A 13,485-nucleotide genomic window follows, 5' to 3' on the forward strand; every position below is an offset into this window, starting at 1 on the left:
GTATTTCTTCCCACAGCGCATAGTTAAATTGTGGAACTCCCTGCCCCAGGATGTGGTGATGGCTGCCAACTTGGAAGGCTGTAAGAGGGAGGGCTATTCATGAACATGGAGGAGAGGGATATTCATGGCTACTAGTCAAAATGGATACTAGTCATGATGCAGACCTATTCTCTCCAGGATCAGAGGAGCATGCCTATTATATTAGGTGCTTTGGAACACAGGCAAGATAATGTTGCTGCAGTTGTCTTGTTTGTGGGCTTCCTAGAGGCACTTGGTTGGCCACTGTGTGAACAGACTGCTGGACTTGATGGGGCTTGGTCTGCTCCAGCATGGCCTTTCTTATGTTCTTATCTAAAATGTCCAGCGTAGAAGGCAGAGCAAAGAAGTGGAAGGAAACCATGATTCAAATGCACAACCAGCAGATCACTGACCAACTAGAGCAAAGGCTCTCAAGATCACTTACAGAATGCCTCCCCGCACGAAGATTTGAGCCTCTGTCCAGTAGCAACTGGCAGAACAATCTTGAGGGGGGGCGGGTAGAGGCTGAATTTTCAAGATACCATGCTTTGACCAAACATGAGTACAAGAGAGTAGGAGGATAAAAAGGTCTGTTTATCCTTCTTCTTCAGTGCTTCTTTGGGATTGGAAAGTATAAATAACTTAACTTGGAAAATCTGACATATGAAATTCCTCTGAATAGGTTAAGGAGGAGTACTATGAGGTGAAGTAATTTGGAGATTAGCCAAACCTTTGCTTACCTGCCCTTTGGCATCTTCTGGCATAGATTTGACATGCATCCTTTTAAGACACCGAATCACTCCGTCATAAAACTGTACAGTGAAGGTTCCTGGAACAAAAGCAGGACTGTGGTTAATCTGTCTGAAAAATACATTTGTACATTAGACACATCATAGACTCTTATACACCTCCCCCAACTATAGATTCAGCAAGTTTGAAAGATCCAAGGACCACAGGACTGAATCCTTTTTTTTAAAGAAAAAAATTCCCTTTTACTTGTTTGCATACCCTGCAGAAGTCACATCAAGTTTTAAAAGAGAGTTAAGATGCAACTTTTGTAAGGCCAACAAGAATTCAGAAGGTTGTTGAGCAACTGAAGGATCACATCTCATTTTATAAACTTAAGTCACAGACGTTACTTCTCCTATGGATCAGAAGTATTCTCCAAAATTATGATGAGAACGATTTATCATGACATTCTACTTCTGAGCAAGATACATATATAGAAGTGATGGATTTCTGACATAAAAAGAGAGAACCTGGCAACAGAAGCTTGGATCCTAAAGCGTTGCCTGCACTTAGACCCTTTCTCTCTCGCAGAGGTAGCCCGCTGATGCAGAATGCAGCGGCGAGGCTCCTGATGGGGGCCTTGCTCTGGGAACAGCCAGTTCTCCATCAACTGCACTGGCTCCAGCTGGAGCATCAGATCAGGTTCAAGGTGCTGCTTTTGACCTTTAAAGCCTGACACGATCTGGGATCTTTGTACCTTTGGGACTGCCTCTCCTGGTACACTCCCCAAAGGGGACGTTTCATTCCGCTGATAACAACTTGCTGGTGGTCCCTGGCCCTAAGACTGTGCAGCTGTCCTTGACAAGAGCCAGGGCTTTTTTAGCCCTGGCTCCAGCCTGGTGGAATGCTCTGCTTAGTAACATCAGGGCCCTGCGGGACCTGAAAACAGTTCCGCAGGGCCTGTAAGACAGAGCTCTTTCACCAGGCCTACAACTGAGGACAGCCGCAGGTGATATCAATGCTGGCCTCCCTTTCCCCACCCCTAGGGTTGCCATCTGCCAGGTAGTAGCAGGAGATCTCCTGCTAATACAACTGATCTCCAGCTGATTAGAGGTCAGATCACCTGGAGAAAAATGGCCGCTTTGGCAATTGAACTCTATGGCATTGAAGTCCCTCCCCTCCCCAAACCCCGCCCTCCTTAGGGTCTGCCCCAAAAACCTCCCACCGGAGCGCGAAGAGGGACCTGGCAACCCTACCCCCCACACACACACACATTTTACAACTGATGTATCTATAGGTGGATGGCCTGCATGTTTGGTTCAGACGTTCACTATACAGCAGCGGGTACTATGTTAATTTTGTGCGCCATCCGTTCTTAATGATTTATGAGTTGATATTTTATTGTTTTAGATGTTTTCATTAGTGTATGTGTGCGTATATACACACATAAATACACACACACACACAATCTGTGATTTTATGGTTGTTACCCACCCTGAGCCTGGTTGTGGCGGAGGAGGGCGGGCTAGGAATGCAAAAAAATTTTAAAAAACACAAATGGTTCTTAAATGCTACACTGATAAGAATGTTGCTTTCTGAGAATGCAACCCATTACTTCCACTTTACATCCGTATAATGTAAAAAGTGATGAAAGCAGATGTCCTTGAGAGTTCTCCTCTTTAAATATGCTAAACCTGACCGGCAAAGAGAAAGGCGACAGCCTTCCTCAGAAAACCAAAGAGGAGGCTAGGAAACTATTTCCCCCCTTCAGACCTAAAGAGAAGGCAGCCCATAAGCCTGAGGTCTGATCAAAAGAACCACCATTATTCACTGAAGGCTACAAACACCTTTGGTTTAAAACACGGGCTATGCCGATACTGCTGACAAGAAGAACGTAAATGTGCTCAATTGTGTCTGAGCTGCTTAACTCTGCTATATTTATGCATTTCAGCAGGATCACTTACTTGAAAGGATTAAAACAAATTCATAGAATCATAGAGTTGGAAGGGACCACCAGGGTCATCTAGTCCAATCCCCTGCACAATGCAGGAAATTCATAACTACCTCCCCCCCCACACACACACCCCTAGTGACCAGAAGATGGCCAAGATGCCCTCCCTCTCATCATCTGCTTAAGGTCATAGAATCAGCATTGCTGACAGATGTCCATCTAGTCCCTGCTTAAAAACCTCCAGGGAAGGAGAGCTCACCACCTCCCGAGGAAGCCTGTTCCACTGAGGAACTGCTCTAACTGTTAGAAAATTCTTCCTAACGTCTAGACGGAAACTCTTTTAATTTCAACTTGTAGGTTCTGGTCCGACCTTCTGGGGCAACAGAAAACAACTCTGCCCCATCCTCTATATGACAGCCCTTCAAGTACTTGAAGATGGTCATGAAGGACTGTGGTCAACTGGTTTATCAACAGCTATCGATGTTACATTTATCCCACGGTTCCCACAAGGTGCTCAGGGTTATGTACATGATTCTCACATCAATCTCACGCAAACGATCCTGCAATGAGGGACAGGCTGAATGTTCAAATTGGCCCAAGGGCAATCAATGAGCTTCATGCCCCAGCCAGTCACACCACCTCCTGGTGAAATGAAACAACTAATATGGGTTCTTGTAGGTTATCCGGGCTGTGTAACCGTGGTCTTGAAATTCCAAGACCACGGTTACACAGCCCGGATAACCTACAAGAACCAATGAACTCTGACCGTGAAAGCCTTCGACAATAACTAATATGGGATCCAACAGCTAAAGGGGATCTATATATGCAGAGGACATAGACTTGCACTTTGGGGTGAGGAAACAATTTTCCTCCAGGCCAGATTGGCCACAGATTCTAGGAGGGTTTTTTCTAGCCATCTTCTGGGCATGGAGTAGGGGTCACTGTGGGTGGGGGGAGGCAGTTGTGAATTTCCTGCATTGTTTAGTGGGTTGGATTAGATGACCCTGGTGGTCCCTTCCAACTCTACGATTCTGTTCCCTAATGTGCCATCACTGTTATGCCACAGAAGCTCACAAGTGTCCCTGGACACTTTCACTCAGCCTAACCTACCTCAAAGGGTTGTTGCGAGGATTAAACAGAGAAGAGAATGATGCCAGCTCCTTTGGGTCCCCATTGTGGAGAAAGGTGGAGTATAAATGGAGTAAATAACTGCACTAACACTGGGAGAGCTTTCACCATCATGGCCTACTTGCCAGTTGCTCTCAAAAATCTGACTAACCACTACAGGACGCAACACTGAAGTAGACGGAACCTTGATCTGGCACTCCTTAAGCAACACCTACCTTCTTTGTTAATTGCTTCAATCTTTGCAGGATAGTATCGACAATCTGTCCAACGAGCTAGAACTTCCTCCCCAGGTTTAAAATCCTGTTCAGAGAGAGATTTGATATGCTGAGTTATCAACTTAACTGAAAATTTATTTAATGCCAACATAAATCACGACAGGTAGCCGTGTTAGTCTGCCTGTAGCAGTACAAAAGAGCAAGAGTCCCGTAGCACCTTAAAGACTAACAAAAGTTCCGGTAGGGTATGAGCTTTTCACTTCTTCAGAAGTGAGATGTGACTCACGAAAGCTCATACCCTGTCAGAAATTTTGTTAGTCTTTAAGGTGCTACTGGACTCTTGCTCTTTTCTATTAATGCCAACATGTTAAAGCACCAACTTTCAACGCAGCCCTAACCCAGAATTAAGATCCTTCTGTCTATAGATTTGGTTCCCACGCAAGCGTGTTTAGGAGTATGCCCCAAGGCTCGCACATAATAGGATTTTAGGGTTGCAAGAGGGATGAATACTTACAACGAATTCATCATCGTCTTTGAGACCCTCTTTCCTCAGCGAGGGCCTCTCGAGGGGCCGCAACCGATTGCTGTCCCAATAAATCCACTCGTCGTAGCGATGGCTCCAGCGTTCAAAGTGGACGAGCATCTTCCCCTCTTCATAGTCGATCTTCTCAATGCGTGAGGGATACCTTCAGAAAGTAAACGGAAAGACGCTGTTTCAGCAGGCTGTTCTCAGCATTGCAATACACAAAGGACCCAGAGGAGCGATCTGGCGTTGCGTTTACGGCATTTCCTGTGGACTTAACAAAACCAGGGTTTAAAACTCATTTCTTCAGTCTTTGGGGCTCTGGCTCCATAAATACAACAATATTTTTTTTCTGCTTCTACAAGCATTACTGGAATCATAGAATCACAGAGTTGGAAGGGACCTCCACGGTCATCTAGTCCAAAGATTCTCAAACTGTGGGTCACGACCCCATATTGGTTGCGTAACTGAATGGGGGGGGGCATGAAGAATTTGGCAACAGTATAAATTTCTTTATGATTTATTATCAGTAAATGTTTGATTTGTATACCTATTCTATATACCTATATACCCGGGGTCGCATAAAAATTTCTCGGGTGAAAAGGGGTTGCGAGTAGAAAAGGTTTAAGAAGCCCTGATCTAGCCCAACCCCCTGCACAATGCAGGAAATTCACAACTACCTTCACAGCTAAATTATTATTTATATCCAAAAGTAGCTTTTCACAGTGTTCCCCTGTTCCCCCTTTCTTTATTTAATCCTCAAAACCAGCACTTTGGGAGGATAGGTGAGGCTGAGAGCAGACTTCCACAGTTGAGTGGGGGATTCATCCCTGGTCACCCTAGGTCCAGTATCAAATGCTCTGAAGTTTTTTTTTTGGGGGGGTGCCATCAAACCACATCTGACTTATGGCAACCCCTGGTAGGGTTTTCAAGGCAACAGACGTTCAGAGGTGGTTTGCCATTGTTTGCCTTCACGTCACGACTCTGGTATTCTTTGGAGGTCTCCCATCCAAATAAGCCACCCCTGCTTAGCTTCTAAGATCTGACGAGATCAGGCTAGCCTAAGCTATCCAGGTCAGGGCACTGAAGTTACAGGAATTAATTCCACTGGTAGAACACACATCTGTTGGTCACTGATTCTGTAGAAGTTCACGTGCCAGATTTCGCCTACGACCCAACGTCAGATGGCTCTTTCACAGAGGTGGTCTGTGTATTTATTTATAATATTTGTAGTTCCTACAGAACTCAAGGTGGCTTGCAATATTAATAAAATACATAAAAACACTTAAAAAAATAAGCCCCAAAATTTAAAATCGCTATCTAGGAATGCTTTAATTAAGTGCAGTTCTAAATAAAACAGTCTTCAGCTGCCTCCTAAAAGTTCAAAAATGAGAGGGCCAAGCGCAGCTCCCTGGGGAGGTTGTAACCATGGGTTCAGTCACAGTAGGTCCACCACTAATGATGAAAGCAAGATACATGTTGCCCAATCCTACCCATTTTCACCCAGAAGCAAGTAATGGTTTTGAGTAGGATCTTCTCCCTAAGAAAAAGGGCATGCACTTTAGGACCAAAAGCCTAATGTAGGTGTGTCGAACATAAGGCCCACGGGCCGGATCCAGCCCCTTGAGAGCTCTTATCCGGCCTGTGAGCCTGCCAAGGCAGCCACCCCACACACACACACTCGATCTGGGCTGGCGCAGCATGGCCCAGCCCGACCAAGTGACCTTTATGTCATATCCAGCCCTCATAACAATTGAGTTGGACACCCCTGCCCTAATAGATCTGGGCACTAAGAGCAAAAATGCCCAACGTTTTGTTCCGATGTTTTACCATTCGTTGCCTTAGCAACCATGAATTGGGTGGAAAGGCAGCATGGAAACATTGTAAATAAATAATTATACAACAGTAAAACAAATGCCAACATTAAGAGTAACCTTGCTGAACAGACCCAGCGTCTAGCGGCTGGTAACATTTTTGGTAGACACCATCCAATGCCTTAAGCACAGCAGCATCAGACGTGCTTCCTTGGTTATAAGATACATTACTCTGGCCCATGAATGAGTAAAACTGTGCATGTTTCTCTACTTGAACATCAAGGTATGGCTTGCACATGGGAATGGGCCGTCACAGATCTAATGCCAGAGGCAGAAGTTTTATATCACAGCTTTGCATGGAGCAAGCTGGCAACATTTGGCTGCCTGTCATCAAGAGTACTAAAAAAAGAAATCCTGGAATTATCTGAATGGATTCACAAGTTATTAGACTTTGTTTTGCTGTCAAAACTAATGCACCTGATGAAGAAGAATTTGCTGGGTGATTTTAAGACGAAATGGCAACCAATATATGATAAATATCTATCTGTGCCAAAATATTGTTGTTAGATGCAGGATATAGATACAGGTTATTGGCTGGTATTTAGTATCAGGAAATGATAACTTCAACCAAAGGTTAGATTCAAGGCTACAAATTCATATTGTATGTGGTTGATCATATCAGAGTGTGGTTGATTAATTATTATTTACTAAGTAGTTTTAAATATCAAGTTATGCATACCACTCCGTAAGGGAATGGCAATATATTATAGGGCACTTTTAAGACATAAGAGCCCCATGGCGCAGAGCGGTATGCTGCAGTACTGTAGTCCAAGCTCTGCTCACGACCTGAGTTCGATCCCAACAGAAGTTGGTTTCAGGTAGCTGGCTCCAGGTTGACTCAGCCTTCCATCCTTTCGAGGTCGGTAAAATGAGTAACCAGCTTGCTGGGGGTAAAGGGAAGATGACTGGGGAAGGCACTGGCAAACCACCCCGCAAACAAAGTCTGCCTAGTAAACGTCGGGATGTGATGTCACCCCATGGGTCAGGAATGACCTGGTGCTTGAACAGGGGACCTTTACATTTTTTATTAAGACATAGTTCTAGAGTTTTAAGGGTGAGATTGAAGCCGATGTATGAATGTATTACTTTGTTAATGCTTGGACACAGACATGTGTTTGTCTTCTTCCTTTTTAACCCTTTTTTGTTTCTGTATCCCATTATATAAAATAAAGAATTTTTTTTTAAAGAGTACTAAAAAAAGAGAAAGATCAACATGCACATGTGAAGCAGCACCCTGCATATTTATTTATTAAATTTCTAACCCTCCTCACGGAACAACTCAAAACCTCCATTTGTTTTGACCACGCAAAGATTTAAAAGTGCACAAAAATGCTTTACTATTTCTATAACTACCAGAACAAACAGAAGGACCTACGCTAACAGTATAAAACCATAACAACCCACAGCATAGACTGCTAAATGAACACAGTGAAAAATAAAACAAAAGTGGATCAAGGTCACTATTTATAAAAGCTGATAACAAAGCAGAATAAAAGTGGCAATGACCTTGATTACAACTGCAAGGTAGTAATCTGGAAGATAGACTGTTCATAATAATCTGGACGATAAGATTACAAGGTAATAATCTGTAAAATAAGACTGTTCATTTAGAAGTCATTCAGTTCATTTAGCATAGTTGGTTGTTGTGGTTTTTTATTATTTCTATAAGAAATCATTCAGCAAACATGACAACCGTTAAGCATTTTCTGCTTCCTGATGTTGGTGAAAGAAGAAATCACGATTTCAACATTTCAAAACAAAGAGTCTTGATGCATCGTACAAATATATTTCTCAAGAACATTTTTGAGACACGTACGTTTGTTAACTTCCTCATCCGTTCCCCACTGTTCTGCTGAGATAAACAAAATTTTCTATCAGGTCTAAAGTTGAGGGGCTGGGGAAAACTTTGGCAGTGATTTGAAGCCAACATTATAGTCAAGGAGTACAAAACCTCCAGTTTGGTTTACAAAAGAGTTAGACAAACCGCCCTGACCTGGATGGCCCATGTCAAATCTCATCAGATCTCAGAAGCAAAGCAGCACTTAGTACTGGTTAGTACTCAGATGAGAAGCCACCAAGGAAGTCCAGGGTTGCTACACAGAGGAAAGCAACGGTAAACCACCTGTTTGTCTCCTTCCTTGAAAACCCTACAGGGTAGCCATAAATTGGCTGCGACTTGACGGCACTTTCCACCACAGACAAACTCATGCAGATTTCATAAATCCTGAATCATCATAGGTGATGGCCCAATCATGCTGTTTTGGCTACTGATTGCTCCGATTGGGATGTTTTATTGAAGCTTTGATATGCTATGCATCAGAAAATTTCTTATACCACTTATCAGTGGGAGACCTACTCTGGTTTTAATAGTTATGTGGCATCTAAGAAGTACCTATGGATACGGTAATCTTCATAATTATCAGATTTCTTCATGTAGAAGAGTCAAAGTACCACCATTTGACATCTTAAACGCATGTCCACAAAAAAATTACTAGTTCATGAAAATGTTTGGTGGTCATACACGACCTGAAAGAAGACCAAAAAGCATTCAAATTAGGTCCTTTTCTGGGCACTTGGAGGCAATCCCTACTCACCAGAGGCAACTACAGCAGGGGTGTCAAACATAACGTCCAGGGGCTGGATCCAGCCCCTTCAGAGCTCTTATCTGGCCCACGAGCCAGCCCCCCCCCCCAGTCCCAATCTGTGCTGGCAAGGCATAGCCTGGCCCAATCAAGTGACATTTATGTCATATCTGGCCCTTGTAACAAATGAGTTCGACACCCCTGAACTGCAGCATATCTATTTACAAGCCTGGTCTACAGCAAGACTGTATACATTGCAGATGTTACAACAAGAAAGGCATTTAGAAATTTCAGTGATGTCTTTTTAAGTTTGTGAATTTTCCACAAACATTCACAAAATCTCCCAGTGATATTTATTAGTTTGCCCATTTTACGGATGGCAAACGGGCTGAAACCATCTCGCCTAGAAGCAGCTATGGTAAAGCGTACATCTGCCACCAACTCTTCCGGTCCAAACTGAATCACCAGGCTCACTAGACAGATTGGCGCGGCTCAGTCCACCAGCCCGAAGCACAATTCCCACAGCATGCTTCCCACCCTTCCTTGCGCTTGGCATGAGTCTTATCCAAATAGGTCATACCTCCCCTTCTACGCCACATGTTTCTGCAAAGCGTCAAATGAGTCAGCTTCTGGAGTGTTTTCTAACACCCACAACTTACTTCTGATCTCTTCCCTGCCCCCCACCCCTCAACCGAGCCCCGAGTAATCAGAGAAGGTCTGCTTGCTCACAGGCACATTTTCCAGCAGAAACACTCGGACTTTATCGCTAACACCTATGAGAACATCCAGAGGTCGCCTGAATCAAGGCAAGTGGCAGATCTAGAAAAGTAAGATCTGGAGTTTTTCTTTTCGAGACACCACTGCTATACTCTCTAGATGAGTGGATACAGACACCCATCGTTTTAGGTCCAACAGAGTGCCTTCACTGACAAATGTAGAATTTCTCAGTACCCCACCCAAGTCTAAAGAACCACCATTTATCCTTTTTATTCTTAGCTCACACCCACTGGACACAAGATATTCAGTCAGTAGCCACAGTGGTGTGGTAGCTGAAGTGTCAGCTTAGGACCAAGAGAAGGAGAAGAAAAAGAGTTGGTTTTTACACCCTGCTTCTCAAAGCGGCTTACAATTGCCTTCCCCCCCAACCACAACTGGCACCTTCTGAGGTAGGTGGGGCTGAGAGAGTTCGGAGAGAACTGTGACTGGCCCAAGGTCAACCAGCAGGCTTCATGTGTAGGAGTGGGGAGTCAAACCCAGTTCACCAGATTAGAGTCCACCACTTATGTAGAAGTGTGGGGAATCAAACCTGGTTCTCCAGATTAGAGTCCGCCACTCTTAACCAGTACACCACGCTGGCTCTCAAGAGGACCTTGGGTTCAAGCTCACACTCTGCCCTGAAGATCACTGGGGGACCTTGGGTAAGCCATACTCTTTTCCAGCCTAACCTACCTCAGAAGGTTGTTGTGAGGCAATGGAAGAGGGGGGAATGTAGGAGAAAGTGATGAGATGGATCCCTAGGTTACATCAGACCACCTCTACATACACATAAGCCATGTTACACTGTCTCCAAGATATCAATGTAAACCAATCACCAACGTTTTAGGATTTTGTATCAAAGAAGAGAGGTTCAGCTCACTACTCACTAAATGTTTGCTTCCCAGAGCTTTTGTTCAAAGGCATTTTTCTGGCAAAACCAACCCAATGGTGAAGCATTTGTGTGTGGTGGGGAGAGGGATACCTGTGCCGACTGAATGAATTACGAGACTTTGTCCAGAATCTGGAAGCGACCTTGGCACGTTACTAACTGGGATTAAGCATACATATCCCTCTGAATCCTACATTAGAGTTTCACCATGGATGTGAACCTCTGGCCCACTCATATGAATTAACATCTCCAATATGTAATCTGGCTCGTAGTGATCTTCAGTCTCAGCTGCCCCACTGCAAGTGGGGATCAAACAGTGGGAGTGAATTACTACCAACACGTGAGTTTCTACTGCCAGTGTGGTGTAGTGGTTAAGAGCGGTGGACTCTAATCTGGAGAACCGGGTTTGATTCCCCACTCCTCCACATGAAGCCTGCTGGGTGACCTTGGGCCAGTCACAGCTCTCTCTGATCTCTCTCAGCCTCACCTACCTCACAAGGTGTCTGTTGTGGGGAGAGGAAGGGAAAGCAATTGTAAGTCGGTTTGAGACTCCTTAAAGGCAAAGAACATTGGGGTATAGAAACCAACTCTTCTTCTTGACACTGGTAAATTCCCCATTATAACTGGGCATTAAAGGAAGGCTGGCCGCTATTACTTCCTGGTTGTGTACATATTTCTTGTCCATCCAGTCCTCCCTTGAGCAAAGGAACCCTTTTGGGCCACTTGTCGCCTCAGTTATAGATAAACAAAACCCCACCAAAGGCAGGATGCCGCAAGATGACCAAATGTCTGAGTCATTGGAGGCATTTCTGGATGGAAAGAGACTGCGGGCAGCCATACTGGTTCAGCCAGCATGGAGGCAGCGTGGTGTAGTGGTTAAGAGCGGTGGTTTGGAGTGGTGGACTCTAATCTGGTGAACCGGTTTTGATTCTCCGCTCCTCCACATGAGCAGCAGACTCTAATCTGGAGAATTGGGTTGGTTTCCCCACTCCTCCACATGAAGCCTGCTGGGTGACCTTGGGCTAGTCACAGCTCTCTCTGAACTCTCAGCCCCATCTATCTCACAAGGGGAAGGGAAGGCAATTGTGGGGAAGGGAAGGGAAGGCAATTGTAAGCCGGTTTGAGACTCCTTAAAGGCAGAGAAAAGTGGAGTATAAAAACCAATTCTTCTCCTTCTTCCTGGAGTGTTCCAGGAAGAACTCTTATGCGGTTCTTGGTGCCTTCGAAGCTCTAATATTCCATCACAGCTTACTAAGTAGGGTGGAGGCACCCCTTCCTGACCCCACTCTACTATACATCACCCAAGGCTATGACTTCATCTTTTCTCTCCTTTAAAAAAAAAAAAAAACTTGCTCTGTTCCTGTGCCTTTTGAAGTTTTACATATTTTAGAATACGGTGGGGGGAACCCTGAATAACACAGAGATTTAACAATGCCAATTTTACACCCCATGAAACTTCCAGTTATGCCACTTTAAAGGGCTATTGTAGTAGGGGGAAATTATGTTCTAAGCCACTTTGAGTCTCCACTGGGGGGCAAAAAGCAGGATAATAGATAATTAAATAAATAAATGCATGATCTGGACATCTCAGCAAATTCTTTTTAGTAGTCAGCTGTAAATTGAGGAGAAGCATATGTGAGTAGTGAGGTTGGAATGCACCTCAGCAAACGTTTGCAACTGGACTTCCCTGTTTTGTAAAGGAAAATCCAGTTGCAAATGATTGCTAAAGTAGATTGAAAGCATATTATCCAATGTGTGTGAATGCTGCTGCTGTTTGTTTTATAACTGGTAAAGAAGAGGAACAGCACGAAGGCTCACAGCGAATAAATGTTAATACACTGTAATATGATACAATTTAAATATACCAATTAATGGTAGTTCACAATTTAAATATACAAATCTTGAAAATGAAACTTAGAATTATCATCTAAAGTCCATAACAAATGGTCAGTCAGATCTACGTCTGTGTATCTGTGTACTTGCTGAAAGGCAGACGAGACCAGAGCCCCGTGAGTGCCAAGGACTTCCCTGTTTGGTCTCGTCTGCCTTACAGCAAGTACACAGATACACAGACATAGATCTGACTGACCATTTGTTATGGACTTTAGATGATAATTCTAAGTTTCATTTTCAAGATTTGTATATTTAAATTGTGAACTACCATTAATTGGTATATTTGAATTGTATCATATTACAGTGTATTAGCATTTATTGGCTGTGAGCCTTCATGCTGTTTCTCTTTTTTACCAATCATATCCGATTTACAGCATAGGTGCTTTCCTTTTTTGGTCTGTTCTATAACAGGCTCCGGCTCCTAACTTTCTAGTTGCTGGTTTCTTCAGCAATTGTTCTGTGAACTGAGAAGTGCATTAAACACATCCAATCTCTGGTAACTGGTAATTAAGCATGGGACGAAAACAAATGCAAACATGGTTCTGAATCACAAAATGACACATTTTTTAAAATTTGAATACAAACCCGAACCCACTAGAAAAAAGTGATATTTCTCTCCTCTATTTTCTCACAACCACCACCCTGTGAGGTAGGCTAGGCTGAGAGAATGTGAATGGCCTCAAATAACCCAGCGATCAGCTAAATGAACACAGAAAGTTGCCTTATACTGAACCAGACCCTTGGTCCATCAAAGTCAGTAATGTCTACTCAGACCGGCAGCGGCTCTCCAGGGTCTCAGGCGGAGGTCTTTCACATCACCTACCTGCCTGGTCCCTTTAACTGGAGATGACAGGGATTGAACCTGGGACCCTCTGCATGCCAAGCAGATGCTCTACTACTGAGCCACAGCCCCTCCCCAAGGACAAA

General features: G+C 44.0%; 1 protein-coding gene across 2 annotated transcripts in view; it reads right to left on the reverse strand.

Moving 5' to 3' along the window:
- PHF20L1 (PHD finger protein 20 like 1) overlaps window positions 1-13,485 on the reverse strand; it is a 66,572-nt gene that overhangs the window by 49,686 nt on the left and 3,401 nt on the right. For both annotated transcript variants that reach the window (XM_056854543.1, XM_056854542.1), the window contains exons 2-4: window positions 4,556-4,727; window positions 4,042-4,126; window positions 759-847 (exon numbers count right to left, since the gene is read on the reverse strand). In XM_056854543.1, the coding sequence (XP_056710521.1) occupies window positions 759-847; window positions 4,042-4,126; window positions 4,556-4,727 (346 nt within the window). The remainder of the gene's footprint in view (window positions 1-758; window positions 848-4,041; window positions 4,127-4,555; window positions 4,728-13,485) is intronic.

The sequence above is a fragment of the Euleptes europaea genome, chromosome 8 (genome assembly GCF_029931775.1).
Source record: "Euleptes europaea isolate rEulEur1 chromosome 8, rEulEur1.hap1, whole genome shotgun sequence".
Taxonomy (NCBI): Eukaryota; Metazoa; Chordata; class Lepidosauria; order Squamata; family Sphaerodactylidae; genus Euleptes; species Euleptes europaea.